Genomic DNA, 25,268 nt, shown 5'->3' with positions numbered 1-25,268 from the left:
ACATGGTGATTTATATATGGGGTGCATGTGATGCTGACAGACCAGATGCCAGCTCTTCCCAAGGTTGTAGATGTCAGCTCAGCATTGACAAATTTATAGCTGGAAACTAGACCAGCTCACCTGTATGTTAGCATTGTTCAAGATAGGTATTAGACTTATAGGAATGTGTTTAGTGTTTAGACACTATGGAATGCTTGTAAGTTGTTGCATGCATTGATTTCACTTGTCATGTCTGTATCCCATGCTATAAGGTGATATGTAAATTTTGCTTTATAACTGTAAAAATGCTTGCTCTGAACCTTTGAACTCAGTCAGGAGGAATGGTTCATCATCCATCAAGAAGGACTATCAAAACTAAATAGGCCATTGTGGTACATCACAATACAAAAACGTGGTTAACAGCCCTCTCACACCAGTGAAGCTTCTATGTGCAAGAAATGCTGTCCCATCAGCCTGAATTCTGTAAGAAGGGGATAAAACAGGAACACAAAAAAATTCTCTCTCTCTTTTTGCTGTTTGGCCTCTTATAGCACTGGAGCTAGGAAACAGAAACAGAGATCCCCAGGGTCAACCTGGATTAGCCTTAAAAGACATTCAGTGCTGGCAGATTACTACAACTCCATCACCATTTGGAACCATATACTGTAACTCATATATTTCCTAGTTTAACCTGTAAATAACTCTCTCATTTCTTCTTCCTAGTTAATAAACACATAGTTTGTTTACTATAGGATTGGCTACAAGTGTTGTCTTTGGTGTGAGATCTGAGGTACAAAATTGATCTGGGGTTAGTGACTGGTCTCTTGGGACTGGAAGCAACCTGAATCTTTCGTGATCTTTGGCATATGACAATAAACTATCACTAAGTCCAACTTGCCTGGGTGGCTAGATAGTCCCTTTGGGCAATCCACTCTATCGGTGACTCCCTGGTAAGACTGTTGTAACGCTTCAGGAGTTCACATTTGGTATTAGGTTGGTGAAACCTAATCACACAAAAGATACCAATTTGGGGTGTCAGCTCCGCTTTTTGACAATCTGCCTTGAGGTTGGCACTCTCAGTCATGAACCACTCCAGACCGCGTGACAGGGTGGACTAAGTAAATTTGTTTCCCTGGATCAGAGTGGGACAGTAGGAGTTGGGAAGATGTCGCTTTTGCGCTGTACATTGTATGGATAAAAGATATGGTATGTTTCCCTGAAAACAGTCAGGTGACCTAAAGGATATTCTGTGGCTGATGTGAGGGGGCTCCTAGATTTGTAACTACTCTATGTGTGGTAAAGGTTTATGGTCACTGTTAGAAGCATACCAGAGGTGAGACCTGGTGGTTGGAAATGAGAAGTGGGGGAGGAATCTGTGTACGTGCATATTTTCAGTCATGCTCTGTCTCCCAATAGGGTGTTTGTGAAAATTCTGTCACAGTGAGCTCTTGTGCTAATAGTCATAGGGGCAGGTGGTCCAGATTGCAATGGCAAGAGGAGGGCAGCTGCAGGAGAATAATATGTGATTTTTAAGAAAAATTACTGATGTAAACTTTTACATCTAGTGACTGGTTTACATTTTCTAGGCTATTTTTAAAACAAAAATGGCTGATCAGCTTCGTGTTCTAAATGAAAGCTTAGTTACACATCAAAGACTACAAACACTCCTGATGGGAGTTTTCAAAGGTTTTAAGTTCCTAACTCAAATTAACCACCCAATCTTTCAAAAGGTATTCAAAAGGGACTAGTTCTCTCTGAGGACAACAAAATACAACAAATCTGGGACTCACTAGATTCCCAGAGGTATAATATTAAAAAAAACCCAAATGCTGCTTTTCCAAAAGTGAAAAGGCTTCCATATTTCATATCTCCAGAACAACTTGACCAATTAACCGCTAGCTTTGCAAAATGAAATATGCCCGAGAAAGGCCAGGTAGAATTTAGATTCTTTGAGGACTGGATACAGGGACAGCAATAGCAGGATTAAAAATAAAATCTAGCTTCAATTTGAACTATTAGGTCATACTTATGGCTCTGAAAATAAAATTATACAGTAAGCACCATTTCAGATAATATTAAAAGGAAAAATTGTAATTTCAATAAAACATTATTGTTTTCTGATGGAAAGAATCTCTCCAGTAACTAGGGGTGCTGGAACAATTTTTATAGTGAGGGTTCTTAAGGGCCATTGAACCAAACCGGAAACGATGCATATAATGGAATCCACTTCAAGCCAGGGGGTGCAGCAACACCTCCAGCACGCCTAGTTCCAGCACCCATGTGAGCAACTATTCAATGACATTAAATAACTAACTTAGTACAATTATGGGAAATTACTTAAAATCTTTTAAACATTTACTATTTGCAATCAACAGAATATCTGCCAAACACTAGCTTTTAGTGACTCCAGATTCAAGGCACCTGCATTACTGTGATCACAAATGATTCCAGGGTCTATAGTTTCTCTCTATGATGTCCATCAGTTATCCTGAAGAAGGCTGTACTTCTTTTGATAGCATAGACTTCATTTTGCAACATTCAGTAAACATTTCACTGGCAACCTTAAACTCATGCAACATTTGATATTTATGTGGTATAGTCTTTTCTAGTTTATTCAATAAAAAGCTGTTTCCAAAAATGGCCTAAAAAATTGCACACCAATTTTTGGCTACTAAATTTATGTGTATGCTGTTTTATATGGCCAAGTTTCTGCTCAAGCAAAAAGTTGGATTTGCGTATGCAACCTCTATTCTCATTCTTACATGCAAATCTGAACATTTGCATGTACAAATATATATGTATGCAAAATTAAGTCAGTAATTTTAGAAATTAAGTGAAGTCTGCTCTGAAAATTCAGCCCTCTACAGCCACAGTGATAAAGTGCTGTACCTTCTTTTTGTAATTAGTGAAGGAATAACTAAACAAGTCAGCTGATAGTCACCATGGTCTACTTGAGAACCTGTCTCAAATTTCTGCACACTCAAGTGCCTTTTGCGCATTCCATAGTAACCAACCGTGGATCAGCTTTATTGTCAACAGAAAGGCCAACTTTTAATTTATTTGTTGCAGCATGAAGGTTGCACATGTCACTGTAACCTGAAAGTGACCAAGGGTAAAAAAACAAACAAACTCATCTGACTAAGATGAGTTGTCTTGAATTGTCTTGCTCTGACCAAATCTACCAAACAAGAATGACAATTCTCTCATGCTCTCAAGAGTAACAAAAGAGGCTAGGCAACATTTGGCTATAAAGGAGATACGTTCATTTCCTCCTGCCTAAATAAAACACAATTTTAAAGTGATAAGATTAAAGAGATAGAGGAATACTGGCTTCTACTGAAGATTTATTTTCATTCCTTTGCACATAAACAGGAAATAGATTTCTGAACATATTATTGGTTGAACACACTTACAAGTTTTTGCATCTTCACCAAGCAATTTCTCTTATACTGGCAAGTAATGGTGCCTACAGGTAGGCAGCTACCACCTTCAACAACATCACAATTCTACTTTCTCAAATCAAAGTAGAAAAACCCTATCAAATCTCTTTATTGTCTTTTCTCTGTCCCCCTCCTCCTACTTTCCTAATTTTTATCCTTATTGACAAGGCTTATTTTTCTTCCACTCAGTTCCAACTGAAATAAACTACCGTTTTGCAAATAGTAGTCTCAACTATGTGGTCACTAGTAGTATAGGTCAATAATGTTATTAATATAGCACATCCTGCTGAGAGCAGATCAACCAGCCATGCTTTAAAATGTTAGTATTGTGCAATTGAGACAAACCGCAGCAGTTTTCGACACATTATAAAAATGTAATATTGCAAGGACAGAACCAAAACCAAATCTAGTGCTAGTTACCACAACACAGCCCATCGATTTGGAGAATATATTCTTTCTTGTTGTTTTCACACAACACACAAAATCAAATAATACCATAACAGAAGGGTGCTGTATCTGTGTTTAAAGAAGGGGTTGTTGGCAAACACCACAGCTCACTACTGCCGAAATGTACACAACTGATATATGCAGCACGGAAAGCTGGCACCATGGGCTTACAACCTTAATTTGCCTGCAAGAAGGAACGGAGATTTACCTTCAGAGCACGTTCTTGATTGTTTTCAGCAGTCAGATGTCTCGTGTTGTTTGCTGAAGTCTGGTTCTGCTCTTTCAGATGATGAAGCTCCTGCTCCAGCCGTTTGCACTGCAACGAGGAAAGAATTCCATTAAGTAAAGGAGATGGGGCATATTTTTTTCCCCAAGAAGCCAAATGAATTAATGTAAATAACACCATCACCGTTTTTGCCATGGAAAAAGCTTCCAGCAAAAGCAAGTTATAATCAAAGAGGTGAAATCATATTAGATCTATACACTACACACACACACACACACACATACTCGTAAATCAATCTTTTATTCATTGTCTTGTTCAGATCCAATTGTTTGAAGGAAAAACTTATATATCAAGTATAATATATCAAGAAACTCTGCCAAATAATATTTAAATATATTTTACAAATGAATATGACACTGAGCCAAATTTTGGTCTCAGCTGCCCCAGTGTAACAAAGCAGAATTTGCTCTATTATATATTTAAATATAATTGAACATGAGAAGAATAAGTATGTACCTTTACAAAAACCTTCACTTATTAATAAGGAAATATATGTATAGATTTATACAGTACATATTAATAAAACTCAGACTGCATTCATTCCCAAATGTATATCAGATCTTGGATGACAATTAGTTTTAAAAAAAAAAATGTTTTTTAATAATCAACTTTTTAAAATGATCGAGAATGGGATAGAAAATGTTAGTTTTTCCTGTTCTGAGTGTGTGCATACGAACACTTACAGGAGTTAACTTCAATAAATATTTTAAAGGCCAAAGTATTTAGGATATTCAAATTGGCACCCAAAGCAGGTTTAACCAGTTTTCAAGATAGCAATGAGGGGCAAAACCCAGCTATCCTGGCTTATAATAGTAATTAACAATTAACAGAAAAAACTCTTATAAAAACAGGGAAAAGGGAACTAGAGATGAAGATTCAATGTCTTACTATGGGCATGTAAGAGGAATTGCTAAAGCAAAACTGAGAGAAGAGAGCATATTAGCTGAAAACATTAGCAAAAACAAAATACTTTTAGCATACACCATACTACTGGGAAGCAGAAGGAAGTAATTATGATAGCACCATTGAAAACCAAAGCATGGAGGAGCTTGACGGCACAGCATCTGAATATTCAAAGATGAGGAACATAGTCTGCTGAATACTCAGAGTAGGCATAGAGGGGAGAAGATCAAAGATGTAATGGCCACTAGCACTGTGATCTCAAAACTAAAAATTTAAACTCAAATAATATTACTAGGGACAGATAACTTATGACCCTGGATTATTTTGGAAGCTATGTAAGGAATCAAATTTCCTATCAAATTTATAATCTGTCTTGATGCAGGACTAGCGAGCAAGGAAGCATGGCTCATGTTAGCCCCAATGTTTAAAAAAGGTAAATGGTTCTGAACCAGAAGACAACAGGCTAGTGAGTCTATCTACAGTCTTGAAAAAAATTTTAAAGCTATAACCAAAAGTGCATTTTCCAACACAGGTTTAGATAACACTATTTTATTTCCTTCTTTAAACTCTTAACCACAAATAATGGACTCTGGGCCCCATTACCAAACACTCGCACCTAAACTGGATGTCAAATCCCAAGGCTTGCATGGGTATCCAAATAATGGCAGTTGCTCAAAATGGACAAATAAGGGCTGATCTAAGCACCCAAATGAAGTATGTGGGTGTCTATTTTATGTATTTGCATATGAAACCTGAGTTCAGAAAAGTTACCAGCTCTAGTGAATTTCTCCTTTTTAAAAAGAGGGAATATTTCTGGAACTAGTATATTCTCTCAAACTGGTAGTAGTGTGCAAATATGCTAACTGTATCACAGCTATTTCATTTTTGTAGTGAATAACAAAGGAGAAAAAGATAGAGAAAAGACAAAAAATATCTGTTAAAGTGCACCATGATGGATGATTGTTGTGTATTTTTTTTCCCTTGTTAAAACCTAAGGCTAAGATAATATATTAATACATTTGATTTGATTTGTGTATGTCTGTGTTTATTTGTATAAAGCAATGGTTCAAGTATTGAATATAATTTTAATGCTCCTTTTTACAGACAACAGCAATCACAAATCATGTCCCTAATATGCCTTTTCATAACAAATGTGCGAGAAGTAAGGTGGTATGAAAATAATGCCAACAACTCTGAATCGGTTCTAATTAAATCCATGTATATGTGGGTACAGTTTCTCTGGCATGCAGATTCATAACACCAGAGTTTTAAAAATCAGTTAGTTAACTCATTATCACAAAGCATGAGTTTTCTGTTTCAACTTAACATCAGCAAAATTGCCATTTCAACCTTTCAAAAATGCCTTCCTTTAAAAAAAAACAAACTTTTCTCTTGAAATCTCTTAACAGTATACTAATTGTACCAATAGCACTTAAAACAGACTGGGGTAACAAGGATATGGGCCAAAAATTTAATCCACCTGAAAAATATCACATATTTTTATTCACACTGCCCCCCCCTGGCTCCAAAAATAACACTGGTACATAGACAACATTAAAACTAGTTATTGGATAATTCAATAACAAACCTCACGTACCTGATGTTTTGCATAACTGCAGGCCTCTGTGTGCACTTCATAATATTATTCTACTCTATTTGTTCCACTCTTGTGAAGACAGGATATTGACATAAACAGAAACAGCAAGATTCTTGCATTATTCTAGCTATTCACAGGGCAAGAAGGCAAGTCAAAGAGAAGCAGCACAAAGCATGCATGCCCACACATCAAAGCAGCTGGTAGAATTAAAGGTATGTCAATTTCAACAGTGTCTAAGTTGATTTAAATATGCTAGATGTGCACTTTCCCATCTTAAGTGAATAAAATGCTCTCATTTTCACTAAAAACACTGACAATAGAAAATCAGGACTAGTGTTGCTAGAATTCATTTTAGGAGCATCACAAAACCCCCCCAAAAACAAACAAAAAAGAAGAACAAAACCAAAAAACCCAAAACAAAGTTAGTGACTTAATTTATTTATACAGGAGAAAAAGTGTCTAATTAATTAAGTCTATGATAGTGTCACCCAAGTAGAAGACACAAGTCACCTAATTCATTTAAAATAATTCATTAACCAAACCTGTCGCAGGTACGTCACAAATCAAATTTATTTTCATCAGTCCAGGAAATAGCAACTAGCTATGCCTTGTCTATGAAGAACTGTTATTATGGTGACAATTTTTTATTTATATGTTAAGGGTGTATATAGCATAAAAATCATAACTGCACAAAAATGTACAGTTAGAATATTTTTAGCATTAACAATATTGTACTAAAAGTACACTTCTTTTTCACAAGGGCAAGAGTATCTGGAATTCCTGTGCAGCCAATATTTTTGCTATTCGGAAGGAGTGGAGTATTAAGAACAGTTTTAGACAATGTGGGCCTTCTACTCATTTCAGCCAACATGGTTGTTAGCAGGGTCCAATAAAAATGGATGTTCTTTAAAAGAACATGTGTTTTTATTGGTTACTCACTTTGCTGAAAGATGCCAACAGCTGCAAAGATGAAACTGGACTTCCTTCCAAAAACATGTATAAAAATCTTTTTGGAGTAGGGCGGAGAGAAGACATGACCCAGTTTAATACTGACAAGGAAGCATCAGATATTTGCTTTTAAGGCCTAAAGGAGGAAGTCTTTTATTTTTAGTATTATAAATGCGAATTTCTAAACCCTGCTATATCAAATGTGTGAATATATTTATTTGTGAAACATTCAAGCTATATTCTAGCAATATCAGAGATGAGTGAAACTATTTTAAAATGATATATCAACTTAAGTAGATTTTGGACTGTCTACAGATTCTTATTTGATAGAAAACTGCTCATGTAGAGGAAATCCTAAATTAAGCATTATATTATGTAAAAGGCAATAATCATTTAGAAATCTGTCTTTCCTAGTTCGAATATCTTACATACTTCGGACATAATCATGGCACATATGCACAGGTCAAGGGGGAGGATAAGCATGGAGAAGAGTACTGGAGATATGCATTGCCTATGCTGAGCTCCAGTGTGTAATGTCAAAAAAGGGTGAAAGGATTTGATAGAAAAACAGGAGACATTTTCCTAAAGAACAAATTATTATAACATCTGGAGCACACATTAGCTCTAAAATTACCAAGCGTAAAGTTGGCTTTGCCCATGTCACCAACAGCCTCTAACCCAAACAGTGCTCCTCTTTAAACCCACGCCCCAGCTCTGCTCCCTTAGCAATAAGTCTTTCCATTTTGCACAGCAGTTGCCAGTAAAACATTAACAGTTCCCCACACTTGCACTCATTGTTGTATTAATTTTCTTCTATAATTAATAGGAAACAACTGCAATGTCTAGAGAACCACTGCACGGTAAGTGTTGGCATATGGTGACACTTTAATGGTGATCACCACACAATCATTCCAAATGTAATAATTTTGGACTTGATTTTTATATTCCTCCTACTGAATTACGTATGTATAGAGGGCTTTAGTTTTACATCCATGAATTTCAGAGAGGTAGTGAGAAAGGGACAGATATGATGGGCAACATAATTAGCATTTGCTAACCAAAGGGCTGAAGCACTCCCACCCAGCTCAGCCAGTCTTCTTCCCTCCTGCTAGGCCTGAGAGCAGGGCAGTGCAAAATGATCCTCCAGAGAGCTTTTCACCACTGTTCCTTGAAGGTAAAAGAAACTCCTAGGTCTTGCCCTCTATCAGGCCTGAGGCAGGTGAAGATGCTTCTGCTGTGTGCCCACCCCCAGACTCGGAGTTTGGGGAAGAGCAGTCATTCTAGATTAGTCCCTCACTCAAGAGGGGGATGAACATCCTCCAAATCTGGAGTGAGGGGGCTGGGTGGGGGTGTGCATGTGTCTCCATCCTCTGGAGGCTGTATCCCATCCCACACCTGGAGGGTTTGAGATCTTCCTTGTGGTGGTATGCAGCATCACAGGGGTAAAGGAAGAATAAGGAAGTCAACTGTGTGTGAGAGAGAACAGTAAATGTGAGCAAGTGTGAGAAAGAAACTGGTCTGTGACTGAGAGTGAGAGAGCTCAGAGGGGGAGAGGAGGAAATGTGGGGAGCTGAGATGCACAAAGACAGAAGAAAAAACGTTGAGAACCCACCTCCCACGGTGACAGATTCAGAGTGGGAAGAACGGAATAGACAGAAGTATGTTTTAAAAAAATACGTATTCATCCTCCGCTTACTTGAAACCCATGCAGGTGCCTGGGGCGCTGGAACAATTTGTACAGTGGGGGGCTAAGAGCCATTGAATCAAACTGTAAACCCTGTCTATAATAAAAACCACTTCAAGAAAGGGGGTGCAGTAGCACCCACAGCACCTCTACTTTCAGCACTTATGTGGGTGCTAAAGGCCTATCACAGATCAATTGCTCTTTCTGTGCACCTGACAGCATCTGATGTGAGATTCAGCTGAGTGAGATAGGTCTAATGAGGAAAGGTAGATTTGAGAGTCATCACAGAGGAGGTAATTGGACCCACACAAACCAATGAGGACACTGACAAAAAAACCAGAGGGAAAACATGAGAAAGCTAAGAACAGAGCCTGGAAGACCCCTACAGAGGTGGGGAACAGGGCAGAGGAGGAACTGCTGAAGGTGGACATTGAAGGAACAGTCAGGGATAGGAAGAAAACCAGGTAAGGACAGTGTCACAAATGATCAGGAAGGACAGCCTGACAGCATCAGAATGTTAAGGAGGATAAGCATGGAGTAGAGTCCTAGATACTAGGAAGAAATTATTAGAGCCATGGTAATAGTAGTTGCAGTAGCGTGGAGAGGATAGAAATGGATTGGAGTAGGTTCAGAGTGAGTTAGAGGCAAGGCATTCAAAGGAACCATCTCATCATATTTGTCTTCACTAGAAAATGAGGTGGTATTAACATGATAGTACAGACTTTATAGTCAGTACAGAAAAGTCATTGTATCAGCTGATCAGGGGTAAGCCCTCAGTGTTCTCTTTCCCAGGGTTTATCTACAACTAGCTAAAGTGTTGTTACACACCACTTTCCTTTGTCTACACTGACTACTAAGTTTCTTCTCTCACATTACTGAGTATGAGTCTTCAAAGTTGGGTTATAACATAACTTTATTTTCTAGTGAAGACAAAACCAACAAGGTTACAGACAAAAGGGAAGAAGAGAAATGTGAAAGTAATTGGAGAAACAGCTAAAGTCACTAGTTATTTTAAGTGTGGGGGAAACAAGGCAATGCTTATACAGGATTAAGAGCCATACTGTCACCCTCCTGTGCAATGTACACACAGCTCTATAGTTTTGATTCAGCAAAACATCTAAGTATGAGTAGTTCCATTGACTTTATTGGCTAGGGCAGCAACCCATCATTATGCAGGTTGAGCAAAGTAGGAGGGAGTTGTGGCAAGAAAACTGTATTTGTAGTGTGAGGGGAAATATAGTTTTTAGGGCTATTTGAGCCTGCTAACTTTTGCTTATGTTTTTAATATTGCTGCACAACACCTTTGTAAAGAGTGGGGCTTTTATTAAAATGAAAAGAGCAGTTATGGCAAGATGCTCCAAAAGAAGAAAATGCATTGTACCTTTCCTATGCTACACAAATTATGAGTAGATTTCTACTTTTCACCACAGCTTTGAAGTTACAATTTGACACCTGTTTACAATGTCATTTGTTTGAATAAAATGCACCAGGTATAAACCAGGGCAGAACTTGGCCCAGAGTTCTTTACTGAGATCTAGAATTCAGCGGAAATACCTAAAAGAGATAACTGCATTATGAATCTAATCTAAAAACAAAACAATTTTATTTAGCTCTTCTATGAAACTATGGAGCAGATCCTGCAGTCCTTATCTGAACTTGCACTGTTGATAATTTTGTGACTAGTTCTTTATTAGCAGTCCCATCTTGATGTAGACCCTATATTTGAATAGTAATTCTCTTTATGTATTTGATTAAAACAGTATTTATTAACCTTAAAGACAAAAAGTGAGTCACTAACCCAAATCATTTTACTGAATTATACTAATGCAGCTACAGGGATAATTATCTACATGAATTTACTTAAATTTGATAACTTAAAAAAATCCAGTTTGATAGAATACACTTAGTTGTATGTCCTGATATATAAAACAATTGCTTAAAAGAAATCCCTGTGGATCTTTTTTTCCCAACAAGTGAGAATCTAAATTCCCAATCTTGCACTGACCTCATTGAAGCTCCATATAGGTACAGGATACATTCTGATGCAGGATCTAGGTCAAAATCCCTACAGTCCAGTCCAGCAAGGTATTTAAGCATGAACCCAACTTTAAGCATGCAAGTAGTTCCATGAAACTCAGTGGGATTACGCCAGTGCTTTATGTTAGTCCTGTTCTGAAATACCTTGCTGAAATACAAGTGAAGTAGTGAAATTGACAAGAACCATGTTGCAGCCAATACACAAAATAAATACCTGTAAGGGGAGAGAAATATTTCCCTCTCTACTGTCTTTCAGTTATGGTCAACTTAGGTGTTCATTTAACAATACAGAAATGCATTTATCCCCTTACACAGAGTCAAGAGAATGTTACTGTTTTGCTGGGTGAAAAGAAATTTAATGAAAAATAAATTTTGATGTATTTCAATAGAAATATACAAGAGAGAAATTAAACAGACCTTTGAATATCATGTCCCTACTGGCCAGAGTAGTATTTCTTCAAGTGATAAATACTAGGTACATTTACAATAGCAATCACTTCATCAGTAGCATAAGCAACTCACATACAACCTGTACATGGAGCACTAGAATTTTTTTTTTTTTAATTACGGCTATTTTTTACGTGTGATTTTTTTTCTCAGTCATCTATAGACATGAGTGAATACAATAATATGAAGCAGACAGAAATAGTTTAACTGATTTTACTCGTTTTATTATTCTATTATCCTTTTCTTTATTTTCTTTTTAAAGATCTTCACATGAGAATAGCACCCAACTCGAAGAGTCCTAATGGAATGCAAGCATGCTTAGTTTTTGACCATTTTTTTTTCTTTTTTGAACAGTCTGCTCCTTGTCCCTAATTCATCATGATTGCTTGAGAGGCAAACATCTTGCCACTTGGATGCTACACAACTCTTTCCTTTGCAGACAAAAATAATATCAAACTCTTCCAGTCAAAACACAAACCAACCTTTGGTGTCAACATGAATTATGGACATTGAACTGCAGATGTTTGGAAGCACTTATATCTATATAGATAGTTTTTATGCTTTTTCATGTAGAAGAATTATTTTTTGTTCAAAAATAAATGAGTTTCTATACAAGCATCATTAGAAGGATTTTTCCATTAAACTATACTTTTGAATTAAAATTTTCTACTGTCTGAAAGAAAAGGTTTTCTTCAAAGTCTTGGCAAACATTCAACAAATGTGTTTAAATGATTATTTATACAATGCCTAGCATCTTAAAACTACCGGAATTTCAAGAAAGAGAAGTGCTTTTATAGCGCTTAGGCCTCAGAAACATCTGCCTCTTAAAAAAAAATTTATATTCCATTAGTAAGAGAAACATTTCAAGCTAGAAACATTTTTTGCAATTGGGGTCTTGCTCACCCAGAAACCATCAAAAGAAACATTAAAAAACAAATGAAACACTGTCTGCATTGCTACTGTGAGCCAACTGGAGCCTGGTGGCTTAAAGCAACCAGATTATACATAGTGTACATCACAAACTGTGCATTTATGAACATGACAAAGAGCAGCAAATCAAGAGTTCATTTATTTTCTTTGGAATACTTTAAGGAACCATAAAACAAAATGAATGGAAGTTTCAGATTATTAACTCCTTCTGTCCCTCTTCATTAAAAAAAATCTAGACCAGTACAACTAAATAGTGCCAGTAGCCACATCTGTGCAATTTCATTTGGCCTTGAGTGTAATTTAGCTGTGACTTTTATGCAGTCATACAGCCTTTTTTCTCTTTCAGGATGAAGTCTGGAGGATCCATGGCAAGATCAATTTCCTCTTCGGTAAGTCTCAATGTATATTTCTACATATCATAATGAACCCTCAACATTTGGCAATGTGGGGAGAGAGTCAAATCTATGATGTAGGACCACAATCATGGCCTAGAAATGATCAAAACTATCTTTGTCTTTGCAAAGGGCAAAAACTGGTAATGGCTAGACCTAAAGAGATAAGGTGGTTTGATTTGAATAAGCAGTCTACAGCTTGGATTGCTTAATCAAACCTGTTTAGGAAATCCAGCTGGAAGTCTTGCAAGCATAGGCTATTTCAGAAGATTTTTATTGCCATGAGTGAAAACTTTCATTAAGTAGGCCTGTAACGGAGTCAAAACTGGTGTCAGGCCCCAATTTTCAGTGTTGCTCCATTTATTGTTGCGAAGTCCAAGTGACCTAGTAGTATTAAGTTTCACTTTCAAAAGTGAATTTGGCATTTAGGAGTCTAAGTCCCATTGATTTTCAATGAAAAGGTGAGAAAAAATAATTTAAAAATGTAGTTTCTCTAAAATTACCTAAAATAGCCTTTTGTAGGTCTAAAAAGGCCACAAAATTAGAGGCCATTATATCCTGGCCTTTCAGGAACAGAATCACAGAAATGTAGGGCTGGAAGGGGTCTTCAAGTCCAGCTCCCTGCACTGAGGCAGGATCAAGTAAACCTAGACTGGGGTCAGCAACCCTTGGCATGTGGCTCATCAGGGTAATCTGCTGGCAGGCTGCAAGGCATCTTGTTTATGTTGACTGTCTGCAGGCACAGCTCCCTGCAGCTCCCAGTGGTTGTGGTTTGCTGTTCCTGGCCAATGGGAGTTGTGGGAAACTGGACACAATTCTCCAGTTTGGAGAACTCACCAGTGCTGAATAGAACAGGACAGTTACCTTCCCTGACTTACACACAACACTGCTGTTAATACACCCTTAAAGTATATGGAGATATACCTATCTCATAGAGCTGCCCTCTGCCTTCACTAGCAGGACCAAGTACTGATTTTGCCCCAGATCCCTAAGTGGTCCCCTCAAGAACTGAACTCACAACCCTGTGTTTAGCAGGCCAATGCTCAAACCCACTGAGCTATACCCCCCCAGGTAATTAGCCTTTTTTGCAACTACATCATATTGTTGGCTCATATTCAATGTGTTATCCATTATAACCCCCAGATCCTTCTCTGCAGGACTATTGCCTAACCAGTTATTCCCCATGTTGTGTTTGTGCATTTGGTTATTCCTTCCTAAGTGCAGTACTTTGCACTTGCTTTATTGAGTTTCATAGTGTTGATTTTAAGATCAATTCCCCAATTTATCAAGATCATTTTGAATTCGCACCCTTGTCCTCCAAAGAGCTAGCAACCCCTCTCAGCTTGATGTCGCCGACAAATTTTCATTATCCAAGTCATTAATGAAAATATTGAATAGTACCAAACCCAGAACTGACGTGTGGGACCTCACCACATACATCCTCCTACTTTAATGGCAAAACTATTGATTATTAAGCCCAATAGATTTAATATGGATTTCTACAGGGATACAGACAGAGCATAATTCAACCCACAATATTTTTAGCCACGCTCTGGACAAAAAAACCAAACCGAAACAAACAAACAAAACCCCCACTGTATATGCTAGATAGAATTAGATGTAGCTTTTCATTCAATTAACAATATAAGCATATATCACAGTTTCCCACTAAGGCTAGTGGGAGGGAAATTCAAACCTGGCATAAAGCATAAAGGAACAGAGCTTCTGGCTCAGGAGGCACGTTGAGGCTGTGGCAGAGTATAACAGCTAGGAGGGTATGGGGTCAAATTCCACAGCTCTTATGCTGCTCTAAATTCTCTAGAAGCTGTTTTGGCCCCCAGTGGCCCCAGGATCCTGGAAGCAGAACGATGGGTTTAGCGCTCAGTCCACTTGAGCATCTGATCCATTATAGACAAGTCTACAGGCCTTTTGTTAGATGTTCTCAGGTCACACACCACCAACCTTCAGAGCAAGTGTATTACTTTTGTCTGTTTTCTTGCACGGATAGCATGTATACAAAAGTATATATTGTATCACATGACATAAAATAATTGCATCAGTATCCAATGGAAGAGAAAAGACTGCTCTCACATTTTGTTGGAAGTAATCGATCAGAAAACTGGTGTGCTGGGTCCCAAGGGAAAATAGGGAATATCTCATTCTCAGTGGGGTACTCCTTCTATTTCTAGTCCCACAAGGCCATGAAGTGTCTTACTTTCAAGTGATGTCATTTTTAGGTCTAGAAAAACTGCCATTGGCCCACATTTGAATCTTATTCACTGGGGACCTAGTAATTTGGAGGTAAATTCCACATTTGGGGGAAAGGTTGGTAACTTTCTCTTTGCAAATTAATTGCTGTTGTTTGAAGCAGCTCAGTGGTCTGGAATGGTGAAGTCCCAGAAAATGGATTAGGCCTCAGTCCTTCAAAGATTTATGCATATGCTTAATCTCAGACAATGTGAGCACTCCCACTCAACTACCCACTCCTAGAAAGTTAAGCACATGCATAAGTCTTTGTGGGACTGGGGTCTTATTGGGCAGGTAATGAGATAACAGGTATAACACTTTTCATATGCATGTGCAATTTGTCACAGGACGTATCCATTTATCACATGGATCTCACTTCTGCATACATTTTATATAACTATTAGTGCAATTCTTCTCAATTCCCTGGCATTTTGGGCTTGGTTACAAGATGCAACCCAGTGTTCTCTCTTCACACAGTATACAGAAATGGCCTGTATAATGAATGGGTAAACTCCGTGAAGTTCTAGGTTTTGCAACCTCTCAAACTGTTTTAGGGGGTTGCAAAACTCATTTGAGTGTGTGACCCTTGCAATTTACCTAAGAACATTCAATTAAAAGACAAAAAGCAATATGTTTTTTCTAGCAAAAGAGAATCCTATACTGCGTACTGGAAAAAGACAAACTCCCTTCAACTAATGCTGGAATAAGTAGGAGCCTTGTACTTGGCACGTATATTGCATATTTTTTCTCTGGATTGTATTCCTTTCTTACCTTTTATCCCCCAGTGGAGTTTTTTCTTTGCTCTCCCTCTGCTACTTTCTTCATAGTCCTTTCTAAGCAGAATGCAAAACGTAATAATTCCAGAATCGGAGTGAAACATTTACACACAATACTGTACTGGGTTTGAAATTAAGCAAAAATATGTTCACCCATGCTTAGGGTTTTTAAATGCATCTCCTATATAAATAAGAGACTTCTGTTTTACATGGAGGTCACATTATTCATTCAATTTTCTAATTTCAGACCTATAGTTCTAATAAATAATGTATAAACTAAACATGTAAGCTGATAAGTAGTGCCCATGGTAATAGGTTAGTGAGCTGATGCATGGGAAACCAATATAGTACAATCAACTTTAAATAGTTCATACTTCAGTGCATTGTACATATCAAAACAAAAAACATTACCAGTGATCCCAAATTGTTCAGCTAATTGCACATTTTAATTAAGAGTTCATAGTGGGAGAAAAAAGGTGCAATAATTTAAAAATCAAAGCTTTTTATTTATCACTGTCACTGATAATGAAACACAAACATTTATTCTACCAAACAATTTGTGGATCTTTGTTAGCAAAAATCATTATCACAGGATAGAGATCTAGAAGTACAATATATTTGCTGCAGGATTCTTTATTACATTCAGTGCATAGTAGCAACTTCAAAAAAAAGAATCTCAGCGTGTCTGTTTCCTTCTTTTGTGTCTCTTCCTTTGAAGAGCAGCATCTTCTTTCCTCTCGTCCTCACCCTGTCCTGCGCTGTCCACCCCATTGCGTCCCCACCATTACGTCTATTCCCCTTTAGTCTCTTTGATCTGTCCTCTCTATCCCCACAGATGTTCTTTGCATTATATGTCTTCCCTCATAAGTCTCTCGTTATACGCAGCAATGTTATAGCAGCTGACTATCATAAAATAATAAGTCATTAGAACAGCTTTCTGAGGTTAGCAGATAGGGCCAGCAATACTTGCCCATTTTATGGGATGGAAAGTTAAAAGAGAAAGTTCAAGCGGCTAAATCAAAAGGAGCTCATGTTAGAGCTAAAAGTAGACCCTTGCTTTCACTACTATGCTAGCCCATTAGACTACATGATATTTAGCTGTTGCTTCTGGTGGCCACATGTTCTGCCTGTTCAGCAGAGAAGCTGGTTCCTCTGCAATCAGATGGCTTACAGCCAGGAGGCAGCTTGTCAACCATTTGGCACAGCACCTCCCCTTACAGACAGCAGCAAATTGCTCTGCTTTACTTCTTCTCCTTCTACCACCCTTAAAAAAGTTAAGCAAGCCACACCAGCATTGTTCACAGGAATATACATAACTGAATGGAGGCAGTGTACACAGTCTGATATACCTGAGTTCGAGCCTTGGAAACTGGGGAAGCTGCTGGAAAAGGTTGGTAACCACAGTTTTAAATGGTTGGCTAGAGCAACACATTTCCAGACTAGCCTTTTCTCTACAGACATTCAGTGCTGTAGAAGCAAACATCCAGCAAAACCCACCCTCTTTTCCACCTATTTCTAGTCATGAGGAACATGATTCTCAGGCTAATGCAGAGTATTCAGCTGTTGATATAGGTATGTTTTTGTACAACTGTAACCTTGTTTCATTGAATGCAACTAATGTAAATTGATGGACAGGAAAACAAAATTCTGAAAACAATCTGTCATTCTAATGAGCTGGTTTTCAAATAAGCTTCAATGGATTTTCTTGAAATCCATATGCAAACAAGACTATTGCCTAAATGTTAACTTGGCAGTTATTTCACAAAAGGACAAGAATGCTTCTTGTCCTTTTTAAAATACCACCACATTAGTTCAGGAAACAAGTATCAGGGATCGCTGTGCAATAGCCATAGATTATTAATTTCCTTGTTCGGTTATTATAATCATGGGATTACAGGTGTTTCCTCATGGTACACAAACTAGCTGTTTGCCATGATGATAAGTACTGTACTCTCAATTGAGCTGTCAATTGCTTAAGTGCCTGGTCTTGATTTTCCCGCTGAAAATGTATATTCCCCAAACATCTTTAAACCCTAACAAAAGCTACTTTAACCTAGACAGGCTATGGGAATCTAAATGAAGATAACTAATGGGTACATTAGAAGGGAAAGTTTCAACAGCTCTAACAGTGGCAACAGGTACTTTTTCAACAATCAAAGAGTAGTTCCTCTTTTCTGCTTGGAATGAGGAATGGAAATATAGGACATGTTGTTTTCATTGTTCTCAGTGAAAACAGCCCCTATCCCCCAACACGCACACGCTACTTAATGCTACATAGGGCCAAGAACATCAATTATATAGAAGAAAAGGAGCTCTGCATGCATAAACACACAACTATAAACCTTCAAACTTTAAAATTATTAAATCATTTTTTTCTCCAAAACATTACTGCAGTTCTTCCTTACGGAGAGCTGAACAAGGACAGAATTGAAAATGTAAATTTCAGATATTTTTGTCAAATGTGATCAAATGCAGCCAAAAATATTTTTTTCCAATACAATCAAAGGCCAATTTTGCTCAAACTTTTCAAAATGAATGACATATGGAGAGACTAATCCTGTGATGTTACATCAAATGAGGAAAGTATTTTGAAAAATTATATAAAACAGAAAAGATTGAGCAGCTTTCTCAGCTTCAACTATAGTGTATGCTATCAAAATGAGATTTATTACATGTGTGTGTATATATTTAAAAAAAATCTTTTTTCATTAACGTTATATCTGGGGGGATGGAATTAGCTACCCAAGCTGATGGGGGGCTTCTGAGAGCATGAGCTCTGAATGGAAATTTCCTGTTATTTCAGAAAAGCCACCTAAAAGTTTTCAGACCACTAACTGAGAGACAGAAAGGCCTAAAACTAAACACTGTGATTCCCTCAAGACCTCTTCACGTTTCCCCAAGAACTCAGTTCAACTTCAGCCTTATCACTCAGGTTCCTTTATTTGGAGACAGCAGAGCTATGCTGAGTTAGTCAGACTCAAGCATAGGCACGGAAAGTACAGGTGCAGGGGGTGCAGCAGCACTCCCAGGTTTTATGTGGGGTCCCACTGCTGACCACATGCCCACCTCCAGCTTTAGCCCCAGCCTTGGCTCCTGTACCTCTGTCCAGGTTCCCTCTCCTAGAGACACAACCCTGCTCCCGGTCCCCACTATTAAAAATGTTTCAGCGCCACTGAGCATAGGAGGTGAGCATAGGGTGTACGACACATCCAAGGTTACAAAGCAAACTTCTTCCTCCATATACATTTACGCATTACATCGCATATACTATACTGGCATCACTGGGATTGGCTTGGTTAATCTGTGGGAACCAATCTCTGTACAGCATGCTCTGTCCACACACTGGCCATGTACAATTTACTCTTTGCCTCATCTTTACATTTCTGACTTATCCATTGCTATCTTGTCCATTGTAAATACACTACTACCTCGATATAATGCGACCTGATATAACACGAATTCAGATATAACACGGTAAAGCAGTGCTCTGGGGGGAGGGGGGGACGCGCACTCCAGTGGATCAAAGCAAGTTCAATATAACGTGGTTTCACCTATAATGCGGTAAGATATTTTGGCTCCCGAGGACAGCGTTATATCAAGGTAGAGGTGTAGTTCCCTGGGTGTTCCCCTTTATCTTAGCTAGTACACATATTCTGTTTCCAGCCTGCTGATTTGTTTACCTCCAAAAATGATGCCTCACCCACGTCCAGTTATTCATGTCAAGCCAGGCCTACACTAAAAAGCAGCAGAGAGAGTTTCTCTGAAGTGCAGCCTGCTATATGTGTAACCCCATCACCCACACCCAGCTCAAAGTCTCCAGGCAATTCCATCATTCACATTTACAGGGAAAGACACCCTAAGTAGAGGGAGATCTGAGGAAATTTTAAGCAAAACAGAAAGCTTACAGAATGTTATGACATCTCTTGAAAGCAATGGGGTGGATCCATCTGCCAAAACAAACAAAATGAATAAATGTCTCACAACGGTTGAGAAGTATCTGTATACCATGGAGGACAGTATGCAGCACATAAAAGAGAAAGTGTAATGAAACACACAGCAGCTGTCTATGTAAGAATTTGGCCCCAGCATGGAAAGCAGAATGGCTCAAGTATTGGTTACAAGTGAAGAATAAAGATCTGGAGTTTCTTCTAAGAAGAAGCTGCTAGATGCCATTAGTTTCATCAAGAGATTTCTTAGGCTGGTTTTGCTGACTGGTTTAAATTAAAGGTTCCCATCCCCATGCAAAGTCCTAATATGTTCTAGTTGTCATTGGGACTTTCAGAAGTGGGGTTATAACCAGTGCTTTTAGACTGAGAAAGAATAGTTGGGCTCAGAGGAGTATAGAAGTAAAGGAAGCAACCTATAAAGGGATAAAGATTTTCACTTCCTGATCAGAGCTCCCCAAACCAGGCTTGAAGCAGGAGGCCAGAGATATCCAAATTGCTTCAGGCACAGTGGAAGCCTTCCTCTTCTACCCAACACCAGTTTGCACTGTGCACTGTAATCCCCTTTCGGGATACAAAATCAGATCACCACCTTCTGAAGATTACTTGGAAAGAACACTTGATTAGTAACATCTTAGAGCAGTGGTCCCCAACATGGTGCCTGCTGGTGCCATGGCACCCACCGAGGCATTTATGTGTGCCCGCCTAGTGCCCAGAAGGGGAGATACGCCGTGGCCCCACGCCTGATGGGGACAGAGAACTCCGGGGCTGCAGGAGCCGGTGTTCTCGGTCCCTGGCAGCCGCGGTGCCGCGGCTTAAGCCGGAGAGAAGCTGCAGCCCCACACCTGTTGGGGACAGAGAATTCCGGAGCTGCGGGCTGCAGGTGCCGATGTTCTCTGTCCCCAGAAGGCACGGGACCCACCTAGTGCCCAGCAGGGGAGAAAAGCCGGAGCCCCGTGCCTGTGGGGACAGAGTACTCCGGGACTGCAGGCTGCGGGCGCCTATGTTCTCTGTCCTCCCGGCTTCTCTCTGCACTGCCCAGAACTGGCGCCAAAAACAAAAACAAAAAAAATGCTCCAACTCTGCAGAACGGACGGAATGCCGCCCTATAGCATGTGCTGCCCCAGGCACGTGCTTGCTCCACTGGTGCATTGAGCCGGCCCTGTATGTGAGTAATTGTGGGCACCCGCCACACTCTTCTGAAAACATGAATGTGCTACTGGCCACGAAAAGGTTGGGGAGCACTGACTTAGAACCTTTTCAATGAGACTGTAATGTGAATAAAACAACTGATCTCATTCATTCAACATAATCCTTTTACCCTTACTTTCTAGTTCTGTGTGAACTTTAGTAATAATTAGACATGAATGCCTAAGGCTGAACTGCTTTGCAGAAGAGGATGGAAATCAAAATAAAAATTACCTAAGAAAATAGAAAGGTTGTGAATGACTGTAAAAAGAATCACGAGTCAAACACTAATTCCAGTAAAACTTTTGGTTAATATATTTATTATGTTTACTAATTTATTGTATTTAATTTGTTAATTCTGGGGCAAAACATTTATTATGGTTGAATTTTTCTTCCAAAGAGACACTCTATATTATCAATGGCATAGAAAATTAGAAGTAAATATTACTGATATTTATCCAGTACTACAGTATTAGGTCTATGCTACAGTATTTTACTTTAGCTATGGTAGACATTAAATATTTATGACTGTGAAAAGCAATTATTGTAGTTACATGTCAAATCAATAATGAGCCTAAACATACAAGATTTAACAGATGGCCGTTCATTTATTTTTACTTCAAGTTTAAAATATCTTTTATGGCCTTCTAAATATGAATGTCAATGAGGATGTTACTTTTCAAATGTACCTTTCATTAAGAATCTTCAAATACCTTTGTCCATTAAAATTTGGCAATTTTTTTTTTACTATAGCGACCAAAATATAAATTTGAATTAAAAAAACTTTTCAAAAAAGATTGTTTTTACTGTACCAACAGCATACACCATGCTAAAGGTGCCAAAACACACTACAGAAAAGAATGGCGATAAAAACTGCGTAGAGCACTGTGGCGTTGCACTCTATATGATTTTATGAATATATGCTAATATAACTGGAATATGCTTCACGCAAAAGGTCTCTTGTAAGGATATCATTACAAAGCTTATAATCTACTGAGTGTGATCATCCTATTTGTATAAATGTACCACTCTTGTATTTAAACCTAGAAATATGAAATACAACTCTGAGGGCCTATTGTAATTATCCAAAGTGTGGGCAATTAATGGTGGTTTGAAATCTTGATGGCTCCCATTAACCAGGACAATTGACTGTGGATGGCTCTGTTTGCAGGCAAGCCTTCCTGTGAGTCAGGCTGGGAGAAATAAAGGCTTAGGGTCTTACAGTGACATGTGATCATGTCACCTGAACTGGAGTCCATCTTTAACCTGGTGCCTTTCCAGTGAGGAGCGGTGGGAACCCAAAGGGACAAAGAATTCCCAATTTATGCAAAAAATATATAAGTGGGTGGAACAGAACAAAGGAGCAGCCATCATGAGGAATCCCCTAGCTACCACCTGAGCTGGAATAAGAGTTGTACCAGGGGAAAGGACTGTGCCCAGACTAGGAAGGTGTCCAGTCTGAGAAAAAAAACCAACATACTGAAACATCTCCAAGGGTGAGATTTTACCTGTATTCAGTTGTATTACTGTATTAGGTTTAGATTTGCGTGTTTTATTTTATTTTACTTGGTAATTCACTGTGTTCTGTCAGCCACTGCTTGGAACCATTTAAATCCTACTTTCTGAATTTAATAAAATCACTTTTTACTTATTAATTAACCCAGAATATGTGTTAATACCTGGTGTGGGGGTGTCAAACAGATGGTTAAGGGTTAATGTCTCTTTTACCTGTAAAGGGTTAACTAGCTCAGTAAACCTGGAACACCTGACCAGAGGACCAATCAGAAGACAAGATACTTTCAAATCTCGGTGGAGGGAAGTCTTTTGTTTTGGGATGTTTGTTTGTTCGTTGTTCTCTCTTGGATCTAAGAGAGACCAGACGTATATACAGCTTCTTCTGTTCAATTTAGTAAGTACCAGTTAGAAAGGCGGTTTAGTCTTTTGATTGTTTTCTTTATTTGCAAATGTGTATTTTGCTGGAAGGATTGTATTTCTGTTTGCTGCAACTTGTATTTGTGCTGGGGGGAGGATTTTCTCTAGTCTCTATAAGCTGAAAGACCCTGTAACATTTTTCCATCTTGATTTTACAGAGATAATTTTTTACTTTTTCTTTCTTTTATTAAAAGCTTTTCTTTTTAAGAACCTGATTAATTTTTTCCCTTGTTTAAGACTCAAGGGAATTGGGTCTAAACTCACCAGGGAGTGGTGGGGGGAAAAGAGGAGGGGAGAAGGTGAATTTCCTCTTTGTCTTAGATTCACGGAGCTTAAATCTGTATAGTCTCTCCAGGGTAACCCAGGGAGGGGAAGCCTGGGAGAGGAAACGGTGGGAGGAAAGGGTTTACTTTCCTTGTGTTAAGATCCAAGGGGTTTGGGTCTTGGGGTCCCCAGGGAAGAGTTTGGGGGCCAGAAAGTGTCCCAAAACACTATATTTTTGGGTGGTGGCAGCTTTATCATTTCTAAGCTAGTAATTAAGCATAGAGGGGTTCATGCAGGTACCCCATCTTTTGGACGCTAAGGTTCAGAGTGGGGAATCATACCTTGACAGGGGGGGAAACAGCTGTGCATCTCTCTCTATCAGTGTTACAGAGGGCAAACAATTTATAAGCTTTATACAGGGTAAAACGGATTTATTTGGGTTTTAGACCCCATTGGGAGTTGGGCATCTGAGTGTTAAAGACAGGAACACTTCTGTAAGCTGCTTTCAGTTAGGTCTGCAGCTTTGGGGCAAGTAATTCAGACCTTGGGTCTGTGTTGGAGCAAACGGGCATGTCTGGCTCAGTAAGACCGGGGTCCCGAGCTGGCAGGGAAAGCACGGCCAAAAGTAGTCTTAGCATATCAGGTAGCAGCTCCGAAGGGGTCTTCTGTGATTCAACACATCACAGCACCATGTCCAAAATCTCTTAGACAGTAATATCTCACAATGTCATGCTTCCTCCTTTCAGTTTTTCCAGTGGATACCTGGCAGAGCCAGTATCCCCTCAAGAATAATAATAAAAAAATGATTACACATGACTCAAGACTTCCCAGGACAACATTGATAAATTCACAGAAGTTAGAGGAAAATAAATAATAGTTTGTGTAGGTTTGTCCTTGTGCCAGTGTAGAATTGTTCCCTAAAATTGAGTCTTTATTGCTGAGACCTATTTAATTTTAAATGACTAAAATAATGGGGCTTCCATGGGTTCCCAAGGGAGATTAGTCAATGGCCTAATACTCTTCCCAGTCTGGAATTACTCATGATAATCAGCTTAACTTTACTTTTGCTCAGTTTTATTCCATCACAATTATATTCCCCTCCCTTTTTTACCACCTTAAACACTTCCTCTTCTTCCTTACTGCTTATATCCTTCAAATAGTTTAGGTAGCTTGTCTTTTCTCATAAGTCACCATATACCTTAGATGTCCATTTAACCAGTAAATCATTTTCTTATAGTCTTCCACTGTTTCTCCAGCTTGTTGATGTCCCAGAAATAGGACACAAAATCAAGTGTTCATTGTGTAGGGGTTTCTATAATTGCTGTAAAGAGAATTGATACTGTATTGATATTTTAGGTAAAAAATGCACAATACAGGGCAGGATGGCAACTCCTTCTAATAAAGATGTGCAAGCTTTCTTATACATTAAACCTAGCCAAAAAGGAATGGGGAAGGCGAGCCAGTATTTGCAGATAGGATTGGGTATTCATCTCAATCAATTCCACCAATCCACCTCATCGAGTGGGAAACTTGTTGGGGCTGGTGGTGATTGGAATACTCCAGTTGAATGGAGGGGGAGAACATATGCTGAGGGAGATGTGGGGGTGGTCCCCTCCTCGAGCAGAATCTCTAGCCACTCACTGGCCAGCTGAAGGAAGGGAGCTGATTGGTCCCTCAGCCTCCCCTTTCATTAATTTCAATCTCTAGCTCAGGCCACCTGAAGCCCCTTTTTGCTGTTTTTCAGCCACCTCATCCTGTGCTGGCAGCTTCAGAGCTGTGTTTTGTAGATAATGTTGGCATGACTGCTTGACTGTTTTGAGGACAGGG

The 25,268-nt window shown here is 38.8% G+C and overlaps 1 protein-coding gene across 8 annotated transcripts in view; it reads right to left on the bottom strand.

Moving 5' to 3' along the window:
- The window catches only part of MIPOL1 (mirror-image polydactyly 1), a 280,583-nt gene that overhangs the window by 121,874 nt on the left and 133,441 nt on the right, over positions 1–25,268 (bottom strand). For all 8 annotated transcript variants that reach the window (XM_050953929.1, XM_050953930.1, XM_050953926.1 and 5 more), the window contains one exon: positions 4,075–4,182. In XM_050953929.1, coding sequence (XP_050809886.1) covers positions 4,075–4,182 — 108 coding nt within the window. The remainder of the gene's footprint in view (positions 1–4,074; positions 4,183–25,268) is intronic.

The sequence above is a fragment of the Gopherus flavomarginatus genome, chromosome 5 (assembly GCF_025201925.1).
Source record: "Gopherus flavomarginatus isolate rGopFla2 chromosome 5, rGopFla2.mat.asm, whole genome shotgun sequence".
Taxonomy (NCBI): Eukaryota; Metazoa; Chordata; order Testudines; family Testudinidae; genus Gopherus; species Gopherus flavomarginatus.
The sequence above is the reverse complement of the archived record's forward strand: the minus strand, read 5'-3'. Positions and strand labels throughout refer to the sequence as shown.